Source organism: Apaloderma vittatum, unplaced genomic scaffold, assembly GCF_000703405.1.
Source record: "Apaloderma vittatum isolate BGI_N311 unplaced genomic scaffold, ASM70340v1 scaffold14126, whole genome shotgun sequence".
Lineage (NCBI taxonomy): Eukaryota > Metazoa > Chordata > Aves > Trogoniformes > Trogonidae > Apaloderma > Apaloderma vittatum.
This window is the reverse complement of record NW_009721320.1, coordinates 8,232-30,771: the sequence shown is the minus strand read 5'-3', so window position 1 is coordinate 30,771 and position 22,540 is coordinate 8,232. Positions and strand designations below refer to the sequence as shown.

At 36.8% G+C, this 22,540-nt stretch overlaps 1 protein-coding gene across 1 annotated transcript; it reads right to left on the bottom strand.

The window, feature by feature from the left end:
• Positions 1-438: 438 nt before the first annotated feature.
• On the bottom strand, positions 439-21,690 carry ZNF654 (zinc finger protein 654; the record flags this gene model as incomplete). Its single annotated transcript, XM_009871342.1, has 7 exons — positions 439-2,835; positions 4,569-4,710; positions 9,324-9,463; positions 10,317-10,519; positions 14,961-15,096; positions 17,003-17,084; positions 21,545-21,690. Coding segments are annotated over 7 exons (3,246 nt in total), but the record flags the coding sequence as incomplete, so codon positions are not given.
• Positions 21,691-22,540: the final 850 nt, after the last annotated feature.

The window sequence follows — 22,540 nt, the reverse complement described above, 5'->3', positions numbered from 1 at the left end:
GCTAGAAAGACTGTGCCGCTAAGCTTCAATCACACCTTTGGAATGAATGTGGCTTTTCAGATAACTGGTACTTTGGGGATTTTGTAGCAACCTTTCTGGACTCAAGACCTGCAGAGCTCCTATTATTCCTCTGTGAGTTTTGTCTAGAAAATGTGCTTTGTCTTTTATCAAGGTCATGATTTTCTTTAGTAATTTGAGACTGCTTAATGATTAAGGCCAACTGGGACACAAACTGATGCTTCTTCATGTAGTGTTTTCTTACACCACTCCTCATTCGATACGTTTTCTCACAACACTGAATCAGGCACCTGTAAAAAAGAATGCATGGGATGAAAATTGACTAACCAATGTAAATCATTCTTTAATCTAGAACACTGCTTATGCTTTTCAACGTGTTTCGTTCCAAACATGCAAGGAAAGACAGGACTGAATTCTGCTTTATTCATCAGGTTGCCCATTTTCAAAGACCATTTTCAGGTTAGCGTCTACTGCCAAACCAACCAACCCAGGAAGACCGTAGGACTTACTTTCATCATCTGAATCGAATCCAAAGAGCGTCTGACACTTCTTTTGTGCAAGGTGAGCCTCAAGTGCTTCTGAATTACAGTAGATGGTCAAGCAGTTGCCACATCTAAATCTTTCTGTTGTTTTGCTACAAAGTGTATCTTGTTCAGAATGAGCATCTACTTCATCAGTCAAAATTTTTCTACGTTTTGGCATGCTAATGTATCGTTCATCAAGATAGCTTGGAGGCAATGGTCTAAAATATGGTTTTGTTAAGATGACACCATATGAAGTATTCTCTGTTGTCTGATTTGGTTTAGAAGGTAATTGCGAGGCAGCAGCATTATTTTGTGGTGAATCGTGACAATTCTGTAAAACTGGTAACACCGACCCATTTTCTGTCCTTGTTTCATCTGCCACTCTGTTCAAAGGTATTTCTGATGACTTAGAGGACGTCTGATCTAGGTCGCTGTGCCCATTGACTAGTTGGTCACTAACAACATTACAGTTTTCAGAATTCAGCTGTAACACAGGTGTCTTTTGGTCTATCAAATTTAAAACTGTAGCGCTACCCTCAGATGAACTTTGATTTCCGTTGTGAATTATATTATTTGCTTTCTTCTCAACACTTTGAATATATGTCTTTGGTTCTGTAGAATCCTTCCTTGACTTCCAAGTTGGAATTGGTAAATCTACAGTTTCTTTTTCATTAATAGATTCATCATCATCTTGGTAACTACAAAGTTCTGAAGGATCATCTGAAGAATCTTTTTCACTTGCATCTTCTGAACATTCTGATGTTTTATTTAAATAATGCTGAGCCTCATGCTCATACAGCAAAGGGAGTTCCTCAAATAGCTCACTGCACTCCGCAAAATTGCACTGAGCTTTAAAAACACTATGACTTTTTGTATGTTCTGCAAGCTCAGCTGACAGCTTAAATCTCTGATTACAATTAAAGTGTAAACAAAAGTAAACATTTGGATAAACATGTCTCTTCAGGTGGTCTATAAAGTGTTGGGAGTCGGCAAATTTTCTCTGGCAGAACCGACATCTTCCCTTATTCCATTTCATTATATGCTGCTGCACCTTCAAATCAGCTGGATGAGCTTTTCTTGCATGTTTATTAAGGAATCTTATTTTTTTAAACACTCTAGCGCAACCATTAGCAGGGCACTTAAAGCTTCCTTCTTCATCCATAGCATCAATGTCTTTCTGAGGGCAAAAAGCTCCATTCACTTTGTGCAGAATAGGTGAATCTTTCCTGGAGCTCTCGTCATCTTCAGGCAAGCTTTCTGTACTTAAAGCATCAGGAACATTATTAAAACAGCTGTCACTACTATTCTCAGTAGCATCATCCTGGTCACTTAAATGGTTTTCCACCACACCAAATGCCTGTTCTGCATTCTCCTCCTCCACTTGGACCACTTGGTCAGCACTTGGAGCCACTGCAGTCTCTGGTTCGTTATCTTTGGAACCATCAGAATTCCCATTTTCAAGGGACGGAGAAACATCAGAATGTTCTGATTCATTAAGAGCAGGAGTCTGCTGACCAGCCTCAAGAACTGCAGCAAGATGTTGCCTTTCTATCTTCCTGACATGATTCTTTAAGTGCTTCAGCATAAGTCCTTTTTGCCTGAACTTTCTGGTGCAAAGTACGCAGGAAAAACTGCCCTTCTTCTGGTGAGCTTGCGCGTGTTTCACAATATGATCACCCAGAAATTCCTTGTTGCATATCACACAGCGGTGCCTTGGTTCAGTTTGATCTGTCATTTTAGATGCTTCATGGTTCTTTTTAGCATTACCTTTGGACTGGGCTTCAGAGAGGTCTTCGGAGTCAAGCTCCCCGTTGCTTACATCCATTGAACAGACACGTTCTTCATTCAGAGCCCTGTACTCTGTTATCTTCTCTGTATTTGCAGTAGAGTTTTCCAGTGTACTTTCACTTAAACCAACAAAGGCTTTATCGCCCAACAATGCTAAACAATTCTGCTTGATCATCAAGAAATTCCAGAACTCAGGGTCAAAAAACAAACCTTTTTTCAAAATTGGAAGCAATTCAAAACGTACGCGGTTTTGAACAGAACTAGTGCACTCATTGTATTCTTCATCTGCACATTTATATAAATGTTCAACAGTGTAGTAAGATTCCAAGGTGCGCTCAAGAAAAAAGACTGAAAGAGCACAAATTCTGAGGATCTCTAAGTCGTTTGGCAGAAAATGAGCAATTGTTTTATAAATAAGACTTTTCATGTTGGGATCTTCACGGAGGTCCAACTGTAGGGCACATCCACATATCTCAACACATATCTGAAGACCATCTTCACCAACCTGCAGAAAGGAAATTACAATGTAAATCGTTACAGAGTACGCACAAGGATATTTTCCTTAAGGCCTTACATAAGTGTACAGCTTGAAAATAAAATAATATCAGACCCACAGGAAAAAACAACACAAACAAGCAACTAGTATGCACAACGTCCAAACACCAACACACCATGTATATATACTCATCTATGTGCAAAACAGTTAGGGGTTCAGAAAGCATCCCGCTAGTAAACTTCACCTAAAGGCATGTACATTTTCAAATAATGCTCAAGCAAGACAATAAAACGGATACAAAAATGCTCATAAACAACATTTGGTTTGAAAGCTAGACAGCTACTCTCCACAAAGCTTCAGATATGTTTGCCACATGCGGTTCTACAGTTAAAAACAATTATTCAAGGTTATAAAAAGACTGTAGCAAATAATTTCTGATATATTGCAGTATTTTCTGTCTGCCTCTTCTTTAAGTAGCCCATTTCACACTATAAATGGACAGTTAATCTGTATTTTCTCCCTGTTCTAACTTATTTAACTTGCATTGCATAAAAATACAAGCTATAAAATATTGTCCTCAATTTTGAACACTGACCACCAGGGAAACCTTAACAACACGTGTCCAGGCATTTTAAAATACATAACTTTTCAGAATTGACAAATTCTCCTTCCAGTGAGGAGCTCTGGAGACCCCTCTGAATTACATGTTTAGGGCAGGATGATCAGAAACATACTGCCCAACAGGTAGCAGATTAAAGTAAAAGAGTTTCAGGAAGTTTACAAATAATTAATACCTACCTATTTCAAAGCGTGTGTTAACAAATACATACAATGCTCCGTATGTAGTAATTTATTAAAAAAACATGATCTTTCAGATGTAAATACAAATAAAAGTTATTTATGTGACTATAATTATTTTAGACTAAATTCTAAATTTTTTAAAAAATAATAATCTTGAACAGCAGCAGGTCATTGCATTTAGAACTGTGTAGTTCTAAATACAAAATAATTTATGACAAAAATAATTATGACAAAATAATTTATAATTCATTTAGGGCACAGAATATGAAGAAGCTCTGTTCAGTCAAGTTGATAAAACACATTTGTTTGGAAGGAACTTGCACTCCTGTGTGCAAAGTACAGCACGTTACATCTTTTGCAGATGTTTGTATGTGACAGGTTAAGACTAACATCTGAAGCATGAAACACAGCACAGCTTTCTGAAGCAACGTTATGTCTTCTCCTGTCTTAGTCTAGCTTTTCCTTTGTGTTACATTAACCACTTCAGATTTGCTTAGAACTGATGATTCAGAACAAGGGCAAAAGGCAGACACAATGGTATTACACAAGGTCTATTTTCTTAAGGAGCTAGGCTAAAAAAAGAAAAACCAACCAACCAAAAATTCCCAACCCAATGCATCTTTCACATTCACTCCATGTATTTACCATTCATTTCTCCATATATTTATAGCAGATGACATTCCTCAAACTTACTGGAGACAGAAGACAAACTCAGAATTTAGTAAAAAAAACAAAAAAAAAATCTTAAAAATACACAACAAACCAAGCGCGATCAAAATATCGAAGCACATGCTGGAATTTGACAAAATTTTAAAGTTAATATTGTGTCCTTCCCTAACCCCTCTTAACTTTCCAGAAAAAGTGGCCATTACACAATATAAACATAACTTCTCTCTAATTACAAAAAGAATGCGAGGCAGCATAAAACAAACAAAACTTACTTCATCCTTAATTACTTTCATGAAAGGGAAAATTACTCTGACATTTGTAGCAATCCTTAAAAGCTGGTAGCACTGGTCAACAAATATTTGTTTTGATGGGTTAGATTTAAGCTGCAGTTTACTCCAAATGAAGATCAGGTCCCTATAAATACAGAACAAAATATTTTGATTAGGTTGAGTTTTAGAACTCTTCTCACTAAGCATGACGCATTGCTAAGAACTATTTTCATGTTCTGCAACTAAAATCACATCTGATGGCGTAATACCAGTCTAACTAAGACCGCAACCGTACACAAAGTGCACAATGGAAAATGCAACCTAATTACTTTGTTAAAGCATTCAGGGTATCTCCTATCCCTGAGCCAATTAAATATTCAACAAAATATTAATGTATTCAGCTTAGTATCACAGAACTGCATAATAAAATCAGATGCTATAGCATCTAGTCCTTAACATCACTGGCAGTAAACGTCAGGCTGAAGAGCAAGCTCTGTGCGCTCCCGGGATTAAGTTACTTTTAGCGCTAGGATGAGGAGTCCTTCAGGAAACGAAGTGTCTGAAGATGGAAGATGGGAGCATTGCAGAAAGCTAGCTTCTGGTATGGTCCATGTAAACACTGATGTTCCCCAGTGTTGCATATTACAATGAAATTTTATGTTTTTATCCCTGTCATCGCTAATCTCTCTAGCCAATAGCAGTTACATGAAAGTATCGGGTTCTCCAGCTATTCATACGTCTCCATGATCTTCAGTCAAATGGCATTTTTAACTGACGCAAGGAAGCCTAAGAATAGGCTGCTAGACTCTGAGCACAGCTCCTACACAGGTAGTGTGTCAATTCTATAAAACATAACTAATTGAAATGTACAGCCTAGGAGTTCTATGCACTTCAATTCAGAGACTCAGAAAGGCACCTGGACTTAATTTTTAGTTATAAGAAAATTTGCCAGCACAAAGATTTTGCACAGGAGTAGAAGACTAGGCAGAAATCGCACTATAACATTACAGTAAAAACATGGGACCAAGAAAGTTTCATTTTCTGAAGGAAGACATTTGTTTATTCCTCCAGCCTCCTCCCTCAGAAAGCCCAAACCCAGTTATTGTCAAAATATTTGGCTAATCTTCTGGAGTCTCTAGTCTGTGCCAGATACAAATCAGACCAAACTTTTTGAGATTAAGCTTCTCTAGTGAGGTCAGTGCTTGCAAGAAGGGAAGTGACAGACCTGTCTCTGACAAAACACCAACTTCACTTTTAAATTTAGAACAGCTCTACTATGCTTGACATTTTAAGAGTTAGATGAGAGCTTGATTTTTTTCCTTCATTCAGAAACCAAGAAAACTGAAAGATCAAACTTGCATGAGGGAAACTGTGAAAAAGGAGTTCTACAAGCAGCTCTACCCACAAAAAATTAGTCCTACCTGTTTTCTAAAGATATAAGCTGTTCACCTCTGCTTTCACCAGGATGGAAACCTAAATTCTTGAAAGTCTTTGCAAACTTCACACACAAGTTTAAAACTAACTACTGTCTTCATGCACCAAGCCATTTCTAAAAATTCAGTAAAAGTCTCAACCTGAGGTATGAAAGAAAGAACTGAACATTTTTGATGTTAAATCTTACAGCAGTTAAATAATACACCTTATTCTCTGCTTTGTCTCTCACTATTTCGGAGCAAGCCATTTCAACACTAATCCTAGAGAATCTGTGAAAACTCAAATTACTCTTCCAAGAGATTAGTGGGTGAAGTGGCTCACCATGTGTTCAGACAACTGTGGCAACTGGCACAAGGAGAGAGCTGGAAAAGGAATGGAGAAAACTGAAAGCAGAAGGAGCAGCTCCACTGGTGAAGAGCAAGCTACTAAAACAACTGAACCACCATTTGACTAGACCATGATACAGAACAGTATCTTAGTCTTCTTCCTCCATGTATACATGGAGGCTTCTTCTCAAGCACATATCTGACTTTGATAATCATAAAGGATTAAAGCATTCTTGAAGAGCTGGTTGGATTCTACTTCAACCACTTAAATCCTCTGGATAACAACTTTAATGATGAAATCAGGAGCACTTGAGATATTTCTGTGTTGCTGACCACAACACAAATGATAAACTTGAGATAATGTAGGCAGGAATACTGTTCTATTTGCTCCATTATTATAGCATAGTAGTTAATAACATTTACTTCTTGGATAGTAGACCTTAGTTCACACTGAGGCCTGCATTTAAAACAATTATGGACATATGTTGGGGCAATTTAAATTGTTCATCTCAGCTGGTACTGAAAGGTCACAGAACTCAGCACCTCTTTACCAGAGGCAACCAGGTATTCTAGCCTGTTAATTCCACATAAAATATAAAAACAACTGCATGCCTCCATCAGCGATATCACAGAACAGTTAAGTCTGCCCTTCCTTAGCTAGATCTAAAGCTTTTGCTACTGTTGATAAGTAGAAAGCCTATCATTCTTTCGCTATAGATAACAAGCTTTACCAAAATGTTACCCAATTCACAAAAAATACCTGAAGGCCAAAGACCGACTGAATGTGCAGGAAAAATTCCCTGACTTTCTGAATTTACTATATAGGAACCACTTGAAAACAGCTAAGATGGCATTTAAAAATTGCCTGATAGAGAAGGCAAACTACTCTGCTCAGCCTATTCCATCAAAACCTTGTCTGCCTTCCTGAAGAGACATCACTTTTTGATGCCAGAGGTCAATAATGACACCATTATACATTGCTTTCTTACCAATACCTTGTACACAAACTTTTCTAGTTAGACCAAGCACAGCTTGCTCTGTGATTAATTTGTAGGTGGGATTTCACTTCAGAAAAGTAACTCAGATCATCTGAATCTAGAATTTATTCTTAATGTCAATGAAAACAGTAAGAGCTTTGTGACAGAGCTGCTTAAAGTTCATCTTCCTCTGAGATATGGGAGCTAATGGTTCCAGCATGACGATTTCATATAAGCTGCTTCACATGAAGCTACAGCAAATACCTGCTATTTACAGCTTTCTAATCTATTTGGCATCTTATCTCTGCTGGTAATGTTTGCTGCTAGAACCCTGCTAGATCTGCAAAGTCCTGAACTCCAGACAAGGCAAGATGATTTATGCTGTACTGAAGACAAAGAAATCAATTTAACGGGGCTCCTACCTCTTAAAAAACTCGAATTACAGTATAGTCATGCCTACACGATCTTTGTTCCAGTTTACATTATCTATTAAGCACCATATTCTTACCGGGTACACAAATTTTAAGGCTCAGCATCTGTAAAGAACAGAACAACTATTTAGCTACACAGATGTAACTGCTCTGAGCTCTTTCTAAGATCTTGGGTTCCTCGATAAACAGATGGATATCAAATTGTACTTAAGATTCTCCTGGAATTTCATTTTTGACATTCACTTTGTCAGAACATAAGGACAGACATCTTGTTTTGAGTATCAATTTTCAAATTGGATGATGCAAGACTTAACAATCAACTCAGTAAGAGCAAGATTAACATGCTACTACAGCAGAAGATATAAAAAGTAGGTTTAATTCCAATATTTAAAATGCATTTCTTAAAAGACTGAATCCCCAAACCAGAAAGCACTAACTACATAACTACTAAGTGAAAGTCACATCTGTAAATTTCCTGGTAATTCAGAAGTCAGGAGATGCAGCATTTGGGCACTCTAATGTTGGTCACTGGGCTCACGCAAATTGTGCGTCTTTTTGGTTGACCTCTATCTGCCCTACAAGGACAGTCATGTCCACCTTCTTCTGGACTTGCTGAATGAAAAAATTCCATTAGATATTGCCAATACTTTGTATTATAAATGTATGTAATAATCGTAATTCAGAAGGTTTTTACTCAACGCAATCCATTACTCATTGAATAGGTAAGTAAAAATTTTATCAACAAAGCAAGCATTATTGTGCCTGACCTTCATTATTTCAAGAAAAAAAAATAATCTGGGAACAAGGAAATACTATAGAGATTCTAAACTCCATATTAAAATCAGTTATGCAGATGAATAATTTAATCTCGGTTAAAAAAGTTAATCAAATCCATGCTAAGTCTTTTTGCTTCCATTACATAATGACCAAACAAATTAAGCATACTTTATCAAGGAATGCAGAGGTTACTTTAGGTACAGAAATTATACAGGCTAAACAGAAGGATTAGCCATCTTTCAGTCCTGAGAATTATGAAATTTGTTTTGAGAACTCTTTCGAAAATGCTTCTTAGCCATAAAAACACTCATCTATCAGCTGATTCAGTGCGTATAAGGACATTCTTACTAAAATGTTTCCTAGAGGACCACCTAGAGGCTCTGTTTGTGAAGTAAAAGTGCATAATTCATAGCACACTTTCAGAACTATATCTCTTTCTAGACACAATGGTGATATACTACAGATTGGTTATTATAAATAGCGTCGTTTAACTAGCAGAACAGCAAAATATCTGCATTGTCAGAGTCTACAGATTGCATATTGTTACATGTTGTTATTAATAAATGCCATATTTATAGGTATTTATAGACTAAAGCATGTAAAGGCTCACACTTCTGTTACTTTGAAATACTTAATAAGCGTCATCTACTCCACAGGCAACCACTGTACATGGCTGCACGTAAAAAGGTAACAGGCATAACACGTGAGAATGGTTTTATCTGGTATTTTAAACTTGAGCTACAACTCCCAGTTAGACGAGTTACATTTTGGCAATAATCTGCTAAGCTGCTTCACCAGAAATAAAGTATTTACCATATACAATACATGTCCCCATTTTGAAGCTGTGGGACTAGGAACGATTCACATAGCTGTAAGGCTAAGGTAGTCTTCCCTTCTTTTTCAGTGTTGCAGATGATCTCAATTCCACTCTTGCAATCAGTCCTCAACAAGTGCTATACAATTAAAATAAAATCAATTTAGATAAATTCGCTAACACAAAATAAAAACCTAAGTCCTTGCTATATTAAAGCTACAGAATCATAGAATCATAGAATGGCCTAGGCTGGACGGGACCTTAGAGATCATCTAGTCCAACCTCCCTGTCATGGGCAGGGACGCCCATGAGACTTCAGGTATTGCTATTAACATAGGATTTCTTTGGAACAGCTTTTGTGTGGGCCTCTAAATAGAGATGCTGGAGATATTTAGAGCCATTTCACATTTCTTAGAGTAACGACAATCAGAATTGTCGAGAAATTAAACTACTACAGAAAAGCACGTTTTGCACAACAGTAGCTTGCTCTTAAAACAAGGTTAAGAAAAGCATTTTTACCTAGTAAATGCTGTCAGTGGTAAAAGTTGGGCCACATTAAGGTGGAGTATCATTTTACATACTTGGGCATCATTAAGGAAACTTTAAGGCTAACAGAACTATATAACGTACAAAACACTGGACACTGACATCAATTAGGTTCAAGTGCTTCTAGCTAAAATAATAGTCAATAGTAAAACCGTCAACACGCTGAAATTACAAAATATTGATGACTCAAGTTATTTAGGGAATACATCTACAAATAAACTTGACCAAAAAAAATTGCATTTAGGTCAACAAGATTCATAGGCACTTAACATTTAACTTTTCAAAGCTTAAGCCAGCACTAAGTTAAGCAACACTGGTGTAGTTGCTTGATTTTATGACATTTGGTTCTACAAAACCAGAGTTCCATATGCTCCTCTTGACAACTTGTATACAGTAAGTATAATGTACCACTTCATTAAAAAAAATAGGTATACTGCAAACAATACCTCCTGGAATAGCTGATCTTCTAATGGTGACATATAAAGACAGGTGAAAAGAGCTTGATGGAAATACAGATCTTTACTGATATCTGGATGATTTATGCAAGATTTGATAAGAGCCATTGCCTCAGGGATGCGTTCACAGGCAATAAGGTATCTGGCACGGAGTTCAAAGAACAGTGGATTTTCAGAGCTTAAATATTTGTTAACTGTACAGAAAAGAAAGATTTAAAGGCAGTTAGAATATGAAGTCCAAACAACAAATATATTTAAATGTAATGTTGTTTTTAATAGCGCAACGTTGAAAAATATATATTAAAAAAGGCTCTGCTAAAGAAGCTATCATACATGACATTAAGTACCATTAAGAATCTGGCCTGCTTGGAAACAGAAATTTTTTACACCGGTAATCTAATTCAGTATTCTGTTTCTAACAGATCAACACAAGCTGCTGCAAAGTATTAGTAAAATAGACATTATATAGAAGCAGATACGAACATTTTCGAGAAAGAAAATTCCCTCCTTTCTCAGCACTGGAATGTAGATAACTGTCAGAAGTATAAGACTGACATTACTTTCCAACATAACGATTATAAATATTTAAAACAACTCAGGATACTCATTACCCATTACTCATTACTCATTAAAATACAAGAGTTTGGAGTGGTGAAAAAGTTAACTGCAATTCACAAGCTGTTGCTTTAAGTAGCTTTGAACACCTTCACTTTACTTGGAGAAGTGTTAAAAATTTTCTTGCTCTAGAAGTGCTACTGGGCACAATTCTGAATCCCTAAATATCTTTAAATTCTAGGCCCTGATTGCTGGAAATCTGCTTCCAATCTAAAAGCTAATCTTAAAGCTAACATTTGTATGAAATTGTTTAAACTGAGACATTAAAAATATTTAACATTTAAGTGTTTGGGAAATTATGAAATACATAGAACACGCTTTAGATCTCTATTATAAAAGATCACATAGATTCTAGTATCTCTTAGGATTAGAAGTTAAAATACCACTCAAGAGTACAAAATGCAATAACGCTGCTTTAATTTTGAGAATTGATTATATCTTGTCAAGTAAAATACCTTATAAATTGTCAAGTAAATTCCCACTCTGAGTTGTTAATAGTGTGTTAAACATTTATGTAATGTATTGGACAATATGGCCTGCTCTTCCTCTATATTCTCAAGAGCTACCTTAAGAGTTAAAAAGCTCACAATTTCTAGTGCATGCCCTGTAGTATTGTACAGTACTTAATTTTTTTTTTTAATAAAAGAGGTTGTCAGTTTAAAGTCAATGAAAGCTAGAAGGAAGCATGGCAAGTTTATACCTTAAAAGGAATCTATATTAATAAAGTAACAAGCAACATAAAGTGACACTCAAAACAATTAAAAAAATAGAAGTGGTTACTGAAACCAACAATTTGAACTGCTAAGATATTTATTTTCCCCAAAATAAAAAGTTATTTGTATAACAGACCGTCACCTAAACTTTTTAAAAGGATGCCTGTTTTGAAAAACCTTCCTTATGCTAAGAAACAGGATTTGTCTAACATCTTCATTTTTACACAAGCTAAAGATATTGCATACTAACAAACATTTAAGGAGTATTATTCAAGGTGACATAAGGTTTTAGATGAGGTTTGTTAATAGATGTACCATAAGGGAAGATCTCATTCCCACTTTCCATCAGCACTTCTGGGTACACTCTTAATAAAGAAGACTGAAAGAAAAGCCAGTGTCTAACAGTGATCATTAAATGCAAGAAAAAGTAATCATACAGAACAATCCTTAAATGCAAGAAAGGCCTCTCCTTTTTTCTGAATTAACATACTTCTGATAATAAACCAAATCATCAGTTTCATATGCAAACATTAACCAACAGATTATCGAATTGAAAAGTTAGGCCAGAAATACTTAAGTTTTGTTATGTGCTATGTTAAGAAAATGCTGCACATAAACAACTGGCTGTAACATCCTTTTCCCTGAAAGAGGGGAGACTGCAGTCCACAGTACCAGCTGACTCGTTACATCAATCCCACTTTTCTGTGTGAGGAACTCTTTGGCCACTCTGCCAGAAATGAGAATCCCACTTTTGACAGCGTGAGCTCCCAGGGACAGAAGTCTCCTACACCCTCCAACACTGTTTTTAAACAGACTGCAAGTTCTACCTGCACCACCGGCAGGATTATGCTCCCTCCTTGTAGTGGAACGCCCCTTTCTCCCAAGGTAGCATGTACAGCTCATTTCCCACCCCCAACCAAAAGACAATTGCTAACTAGAGTAGAATTTAGTCAGGTCTGTGATAGAATCATAAAACAGTTTTGGTTGGTAGAGACCTTCAAGATCATTGAGTCCAACCTTTGTCCTAGCCCTATCAACACCACTAAACCACGTCCCTCAGCACAACATCTACCTGTCTCTTAAACACCTCCAGGGATGGCGACTCAACCAGCTCCCTGGGCAGCCTGTTCCAGTGGCTGACAACCCTCTCAGTAAAGAAATTCTTCCTAATATCCAACCTGAACCTTCCCTGGCACAACTTAAGGCCATTTCCCCTCATACTATCACTCTCCACCAGGGGGGACAGACCAACTCCCGCCTTGCTACAACCTCCTTTCAGGTAGTTGTAGAGAGCAATAAAGTCTCCCCTCAATCTCCTCTTCGATACATTAGGGAAACACGTAGTAACAAAAATAACATCTGCTCTTGTTCAGGCAGCACACGTGGTGCTTTGTTTCAGAGCGAGAGATGCCAACTATCGGCTTAGAAACTGCTTACATCTGAGTGTACCTCTGCCTATGACACTCTTCTAGATGTTCACAGTAAGCTGCCTTCCTCTCTTTAACCTACTAGAAGTTTATTGCTCCTGTGTTTCAACCCAGCTATTTTTATTTAAACCCAAAGACCATCTTCCTATCCAGCCATCTCATAATAGAGCGCAACACCTCAAAGTACACTACAATTCATGTAAAAGACAGAAAAAGCAAGATTTGTCTTGGCCTAGGTTCCTCCAAGTAATTAATGAAACCAAGACATGGTTATGTAGTCCACACAGTGCATATTTACCAAACTGACTTTTGCAAATGATAGTTGGTGATTCAGCAATAATAGGCAGATGTCCTAATTTAAATAGTGATCCCTGAGGGAGCTATATGGCCAAGATTCAAAATATACACTGAACAGTGCCAACCTATAAAGCAGCAGACAATGTTTGCTTTGTGTAAGACTTCACAAGATTCAGATTTTAGAGGAAGTGAGACAAAAAAGAAAAAGTCTCCAAAAGATATTATCTAAAGTAAAACATCTGTTATCACAGATGGGATATGTGAGGGGGGTGTGGGGGGATACCAGAAGATAAAAGGAGGAAGAATACCTCAGAAGAGGGGAAGAAGATGTGGCCTGCAACAGAAGGAAACAAAGTGATCATCTAGTGACAACAGGCAGTCTTATTCTCACTCTGCCAGGTTAAAATTCGGTAAAAATCCTCAAACTCTTAAACCAACATACAGAGGTTTCATGATAATCAGGGGAACCATTAAGGTAAAGGACTAAATGAATACTGGAAAGATGAGGATTGAGACCTAACTTCAGATTGTAATCACCAAAACTTCTAGTTTGTCATGCTATGCAGAACAAAACAATTATAATCTTTGCTTTAATTTTGTTTCCGTAGGCATCTGACTAGAAGTTTATCAGATATATAACAAAAATAATGGGCAAACTATCCTGCTCAAGTGCTGGCTCCACAAAAGAGACAAAACAACAAAAACTACTCAATCATATTAATTTTCTGCTAAAATACTTTCTCTGGTAAAGGAGGCATCTTACTGAGCTGTTCTGACTTTAGAGCCCTCTTCCTCTCTCCACAGAATAAACACAGTCATAAGCACAGTAATGAATTCAAATCATACATTACATTGTAGTTACTAGAGAAGCACTAGTATTTTCTGTCACTGTCAGAGAGAGACAATTTCAAAAGGGTTCTCTATGAATACTGCTAGCAAATATGCAGCCTAAGGTGTCAGAAAAGACTTTATGCAGATGAGATATTTGACTCTAACGAACTTTCATTAACATTCTGGTAATGTGTTTCCATGCATTGTTAAAATTCTGGTTTACTTTGCAGCCTGAACAGAAATATTTCTCCTACTCCCATAGTAATTAGGAAACAGAAAGCATCTACCAGGTGTAGCCACAGGCCTCATTCTAAACAGAACCAAGAAAAGCCACACGTCTGAGTATTTAGAATTTAAAAGGAAAATTAAATTAGTCTGAGTGCAATGAGATAGGCTACTAAAGTAAGGTGAGCAGGGGAGAACCTGGTGTGTGTTTCTAACTGAAGTCAAGTTACTCTACATGCTCTTTCAGGGGTTGAACACCTGGTCTTAGTGAATTTGTTTTATAAGTAAGCGCTTAGTAGCCTCTTGTAGTTGAATAATCTGATCCCTACACTATAAAATTAGACTTAAACTACTAGCAAACAGATCTAGCTTTCTTTCAAATAAAAAAGGCACCAGTACATTTTACTACCAAAAAAAAGTAAAATTGTGTCTAACACCAGTTGACAACACCTGACTCCAGTATCAAAAAAAGTATAATTTAATACATTTTTCAGTACTCTAAAAAATTAACATGGCAAATGAAATACCTAATTCCTGTGATACAGGCTTTCCTTTAAGAATTGCTTGTAATACTGGATCCTCCCATGGACCACCATCTCGGATGATGCGAGTCACTAGCTCCAGATTCATATTTCTGTATCTATTGAGAAGGTTCTGACATTCCTATACATAAAAAGAAAAACAGTTAGATAGAATAAAGAAAAAGTTGTCTAGAATCAAATTTATGCCATCAAAAGACAAGAAGCAAAAAAGTCCATGAATGTTTAAATATTTCGTCAGTCAACAAAAGTCTTACTGACCAAGCATACACAAACCCTAAAGCAACAATGTACATTCTCTAAAAACAGTAACATAAAACTGTGGAAGTCAAAATGCTTAGGTCCTCCACAGGCAAGCAGCAAGAGCCTGTGATTTGCATAACAACACAGCAATACCTTTCCTTGAATTAGAGATATTACTAGCATACACTGTGGGAGAAGTGTTCGCCTCATGCCAGTTCACGCAAATTTAGACATGCTGACACTGGATTTGAGAGCCAGTGACGGTGTCTGAATTCTGTGACGGAAAAACTGAATTAAGCCATGTGAGTCACCAGCCCTCAAGCAACCATTTTTTCTCCAAATCTCTACATAACAGAAATGATACTTACTTAAAATAACTGGGAATAGTTTAGCTACCCATGGTTTTCACATATGTCAAACCCCCCCATCCCCGCTCTTGTTATTTGCTGGTAAATATGCCAACCCTAATGTTAATCAACAGTAAAATTTAAAACACAAGAACAAGGTATCTAATTTTGAAACAGAAAGCCGTACCTGAAGAACAGCTTCTATGCATGTACAAGTAACTTACATGTTTTTTTCTGCAAATTCTTTTAGTTTCAAAATGGTTAAGTAACTGACAATGTTTTTTACTACAGTTTGACTACATAAATGATTCGGGAACTCTTTATCTAGAAAATTATGTAAAGCTACATTTTAATATATTTGTTGTTTTAAAAAGTCAAGGCAATTGAGAACTGCAATACAAAAGCACAGAGAAGAAAGTACTATAGATCACACTTTTCCCTAAATTCTTTCTTGTTCATAGACTGTTTTTGAAAAAGCACAGATTGCACGACTGCCAAGATGCCCCACTGCTCTTATGCAAGAGACCCTACCAATTCCTGAGGCTAAGTCACTCTTTGACCCCATTCTTCCATCAATTCTAATCAAGCATGTAATTGCTGCTGGTTTTATAATTAAGGTAAATAGTGCTGTCACACTAATCTGTAGCAGCAGTAACAAACAGGTATCAACATAAAAATAACAAAAGGATAGCTGTTTTTCAAACTGCAGTTCTGTGATCAGTACTGACAGAAGAAACAACCCTGTTTTTCATCTTTCCTTTCCCAACAACAGAGTTTTCTCTCATGGTAGCACAACTGCTTGTCTTCCCATGCAGTGAACTCAATCCCCGAAATCAGTACAGGTCAAAAAGACCTATCTGACAAAACAACAAAAAAAACCCCTAAGTTTTTAAGCCCAGGATCATTTATCTTATGCATCCATACAAAACCTGGTCCTACTCTAGTCAAGAGCACAACGGTTTTAAACAATGTGAATTGATGTTGACCTGAAGAGTTCATTAAGACAGAGCTTCAGTTTCAAATTTACTGGTTAAAACCGCAGAGGTTAACTTGAGGTTTCATGTCATGAACTGGTACACAACAGTGGATGACATTAAGCTCTAATTACAAACAAACAAGCAAAGCTCAAAGCTTCCCTCTTCTCTACGGGAAACACACAAAATATGTCTTTTACAAGACTAGCATTACAAACAAAGAGAAGTACAGTTTACCTAGTTGAAGCAGATTCAAAAAGCCATACTGATAAATCTAAGAATAAACGGCTTTCCCTTCAAATACACTTCCTGCTTTGTTTTCTTCCTTTTGGCATAAATGTAACTAAAGCAGCTACGTTTTCTCACTATAATGGCATTTTTCCTCCAGGCTATATATCCACAAAAAAATGTCTTTACACGTACTAAAATAACATTAAAGGTTTATATGAAAAGTAGGAAACACTACCTGGATTGAACCTAAAATATCTTTCAAAGGATCTTCATAGAATTCATCCTTTCCAAAGAACAGCAGCAATTCAAAAAAACTCCTAAAAAACAGAAGTAGTGACAAGTCAACCAAACCAAAAATGTTAATTCAAAAACTGAAACTACTCAAATCTATTAGTTTTCACAGCACTAAGAACAAATTTAGGACTTTCATAAGTTCTAGACCCATGCACACGCCAGAGTTGCTCTAAAAAACTTTGGCTAACACCCACACTCTCTAAACACAACTTGTATTTCAAAAAGTTTATGTTAGTCTGACGTTTTGTGCTGAATTTTGGCAGTTAGACGCTCCCCCAATACATTTTTCATCAGGCATCAAGTCACAAATACAATACAGCTATAAATAAGCTAACAAGATCAAGTCAGTAATTAAACACATTATACTTAAGCACAACTTAAAATCCCTCTGCCACATCTTTCTCCTAAGAGCACTTACACTGTCAGCAACTGCTTGATCTTGTCCCCCAAGAACTCCTATGTCCTCCACACCACAACTCCCTATTCACCATTACAAAAGAGAACCTCCCGCAAAGCCAAAGCATTGGTCAGATATGAAGCAATTTTCAGGAAGACAACTGTAAGATTACTATAGTAGGCACCGTGCATAGGGAGTTCCATTCACGAAACAGTAACTTCACATAAATGCAGATTCCCAACAATTCATACTTTCAGATATGATAAGCACTTTATACTAACACATTTATTCCATTTCAGACTGCTTTGCCATATGAAGATACAAATATAAAGATGCTATTAATGGCAACGGCACCTTTTCCAACAAAAACCTTTTCATATTTTCAAAGGGACATCTTTTGTGCAAACAGAACTACATATATCTGTGTATCAATTCAAATTAATTGATAAAATTTCAATTTTATGACCAACAAGCTTGTAAGCAAATCAGGTCTACGTTCAGCAACGCGAACTCACAGTTACCCCACAAGAGGTGGCAGGAAAGGGAGAAGGCAGGACTGATGGACTGATCCTTTCAGCAGCAGCCTAGATTCACACAGACCTGTGACATCCAGGATTTCTACCGTTTTAAAATAATTGTCTAGCATTTCATTTATTTCTCTTATAGTGACTGAGAAAAACATGTCTGAGAGCAGAATCAGTGAGGTTGGCAAACAAACAAACAAACAAAAAGAAGCTTTGCAGAGCTCAATTCAAGACTTCACTTGCAGAAGCATACTCTACTTCCACAGGTAATGGTTACAATTCAGTTAATTCAATCAAAAACTAGGTAGTTGGATCTCTTGGATCTGCAGACTGCTCCAGTGCAGCTGCTATTTCTCAGAATCTTAAGGCAGAGAAAGTTCTGTTTGGAAAAGGTAACTACCAAATATTGCACTAACATAACCTGCAATTGCTGGTTGACAAAGTCATGAGCAACAGGCAGTAACAGAGCAACTCTGAGGGAAAGACAGTGCTGAAAGAAAAATTGTGCATCTAGGGCATTTTAGAAACAGGACTGAACAGCAAAGGCTTTGGTCTCATAAGAGAAGAAAATTTAATATTTTATATTATTCTAGAATAAGGAGGCAGAGCATGAGGTGGAAGATGAGCCCTGAAGGCGGTACCAACACTCTTCCAAACTACAGGTTTTTTGAGTTGAGACCTTGCAGATGGCAATTTCTTTACCGACTACAGTATTTGATCTTCTGTTATGACAGCTCTTAAAACAAAAGGCAGACTTTTACATACAGCTGGACAAGGAAGTCTTTTGCAGAACAATTTAATTCATTGACGTTCTCTCTAAATCTAACTTCAAATATATTGAAGTTTGATACCCAAAGCATTCCTACAAAATATTCCTTTTTAAAAAAAGCTAATTCAAAAGAAGTTCAAGTGCAAACTTAAGGCAACTTTTCTACTCAGTAACATCTTCATAAATACTGTGCATTAAAAGATCTGAATGTTCACATAAACAAAATGAAATTTTGTATGGGAATAATGCAAAAGTAGAAAAAATAGGTTTCCTTTAGATTATGCAGCAGTAATTTTTTTACTAACTAGTGATAAGTTATGCCAAAATCAAAACCTAGAAAATTTAAGACACATATTCATTATGTTCAATGACAGTATTTTTCTCCAGATTAGGTCCTTGAATCTCAATTCAAATATGGAATGAAAAAAACCAACCAGTACCCAAATAAGTACTTTGTTCTGAAAAACATTATCTCATTTCATGTTGATAAACAAAATTTTGCAGCATACTTGACTCTCACGAAAGGTCAGACATGAGTCATGCCATGATCTGGAAAGCAGCCAAACTGGAACTTAAATGATATGACAAAACTAGCTATAGCAAATATGATACATGCCTCGGTTTTTATTTGCTTTTACTGATTTAAAGAGAACAGGATCTTGAAAAAAAAAAAAATCAAGAAATTAATAGTTAACAAGCGTAAGCTACAGTTTTCTTCCTTATCAATACATCTGCTCAACACTCTTGTCAGACTAATAAAGGAAGCAATCAAAATATTTCTATTTCCTCATCACCAGACTCCATTCAGTTAAAATTACTACAGTCAATTCCAGCTTGGCCTCTGTTAACTTAAACCAGTGTGCAGCATTGCACATTCACATTTATATCTATCCATTTATAATAACAGTGCTTTTAGATTTGCCACATCACTGCTTCAATATTTACTGGCATCAGAAGGTTAAGCTGGCACCAGCATTAAAACTCTTTGATATTAATGCCCATAAAGATGCCACTTCATTTGTGATGAACAGCAAGGCTTGTAAGTATAGGAAATGCAACAGTCTTTTTTACTGTTAGTAGTTTATTGTCTGGTTACCATGGAAATCTTACACAAGTATGACAATACAGTTAGGCAGATTTTTGCTCTCCAGGAACTGAGACTTAATATGCACCAAACTTTCAAAAGATATTTGAGCAAGGTTTCCCAGGTAACTGCAACTACTAAGCCCCAGGATCCTTTTATGATATCACATATAAAACTATGCCAGTCAAGCAGAGATAGAAGATGAACAAGCAAGCTGGCATTCTAGATTGGAAAAAAAAAAATCTCAGTGAACAAACCCAGCTCCAAAAATCAAGATAGACAAGAGTGACAGGAACTCAGTGACCAATTCACTTCTAGAGTATCAGAAAGTGACCACCCTACATACAACAAATATTTGAATTTCTACCTTTTTTCCTCCCAAGCTTTGATATTTAGAGGCCTATGAAAGTGGGGTTTGAATTTCATCAGACCTATACACAAAAAAAGTCACCATGTGTTGATGCAACTGCTAGTTGTTTTCTGATGCCTGAGCACTCAAGTTTTAAAAATCATAGTCTTAGGATGCTATAAAATAGTCCCATGTCAAATAGCTTCACACACACACAAAACACTAAATCTCTTTTGTGCAGTTTCACCGACACTTAAAGACATCATATACTCTGTAAATGTACAGAATAAAGCTTTGACTTCTGTGTAATTAGTACTAATGGCTCAAGAACAGTGGAAGAGATAGGCAACCTAGTCCTCCTCACCAAGTAAACTAAGAGGAAGACTATGAGAGCATTCACTTCTGATGACTAGATGAGGCAGGAGCAAGACATTTCCACACAAAATCCTGAACTCAGATACTGAGCTGTACTTGAAAGCATCCCTCAACAAGAAAGCAGTTTAACCAGCTGGATGAACAAATCAAATTCACAATAAAGCCAGCTTTTAGGATTTTGTCCCAATCTACTGAGAAAAGATCAGGTACCTTGCACCTCAGCTATCTAACTCAAAGATTTATTTTTTTGTTTCCATTCAACACTGAAGTTTTGAAACCCGAAAAGTAGTTTTTTTGAACAACAGAAAAAAAGAAAGGGACTTTTACTTATCTACTGACCATTAACCTAACATTTTCAGCCTTCACGTGGGAAAACCTCTACATGAAGAAAAAACAAGACTGTAGCAAGATTTATGACCTAACATTCCGCAGTTCTTTAAGTCGAATATGACTTTTGGTCATTTAACTGCATCACAAGTCATTTCTGTAAGCATTTTGAAAACTTAAACATAAAAATCTATTTTAAAATTGCCTCATTTCTTAAACACTACACGCAATTAATCTTTACAAATATTTATTACATCATGAGAGGTAGAACAGCAAAAAAGTTTAGATCAATTATTTACTGTTATGTACGGTCAAAAGTTGATCTTCAAATACTCTAAAATAAGATTTTTCCAAGAAGATGTCTGTACTGTAACGACTTACTTCTTTAGATTACTGCTTTGGCCAGAAAACTCTCATGACACAACAGTGTAATACCTGACCTGAATACGTAACAAGGACACAAAACGCCTAAACTACATCCTAGGGTTTGTACCCTCAGTTAGTAATTCTTGGTTCCAGATATTTATACCACTGGATAAAACTACTCTTAAAGCTCTGAGGAACTCCAAGACCCTATCTGCTATTATGAAAGTACAACAGTCTATATTGTAAAGGAAGTAATAATAATAATAATAAGAAGAAAGTGAGGTGTACTTACAAAGCTAGGCTACTCAATACATATTGTACGTGCTCACATTCAGCTGGGAATGAAACGCAGGCAGACGTGAAACAACAGAGCGCCGTCTGAAGCACCTGAAGCTGAGGCAAAGGAACCTGCCATCTTCCGGCATAGTCTTCCACAACCTAACAACAAAAATGTCGAGATATGTATTAGAATGGAAAACATTCTCTTTAGTCAGTAATAATTAATACTGCACCTGCTTTATCTCCCCCTTCCTTCTCCCTCGGAAGGAGAAACTATACCCCCAAAAGCTGACCTTTCTGTGTTATCAAACAAACAAAAATAACTAGGCCGTAAAGCTTCCTATAAAAGATAAACCACAAAAGACCAGTAACTATTCTTCTTAGAATGTAAGGCAGGAAATACTTTGCATTCTGCACTTAAATGTAAGTTTTTATTTTGCAAGAGGATACAAATCAGAGTCTGTAACAACATCCAGACATTCCATTACAAAACTTTCCAAGAGAGGAACAACTAGGTTGCCCTCCTCTAGCCTTTATGTCAGAAAAGAAAGGCACAAACATACAAGTCACCCTTTCTTATCTCATCAGACAATTTTGCCTTTTTTATCCATAAGACAGAACTAAGGCTAGTTATGTCTTGATCTACAGGTAGGGAACTGCATCACCATTTCTAGAGAAACACGAAGGATACGTGTTTTAAAGGAGAAAATGGGGAAAAATCCTTGCCTGGTCATCTAGTCAATCTTGCCTGCATTAATCAACGCAAATTTTTGGCGCTGCCTATACCCACCGTGGGAGACTCAATATTCCAAGCAGCACCTGGTATTTCTACAGGGGCATGCCTACACTGAAGTCCTCTGAAAGGCCCAGTCCATTTAGAGCACGCCATATATAAAACGCACGGCACTGAGTTCCACACAAAGCACAGCAATAAAACAGTGGTCTGTCAAAGCACCTACAGTCATATTCTGCAGTCCACCAGCAAGTAAAAGACCAAGGGCTTTAGGTC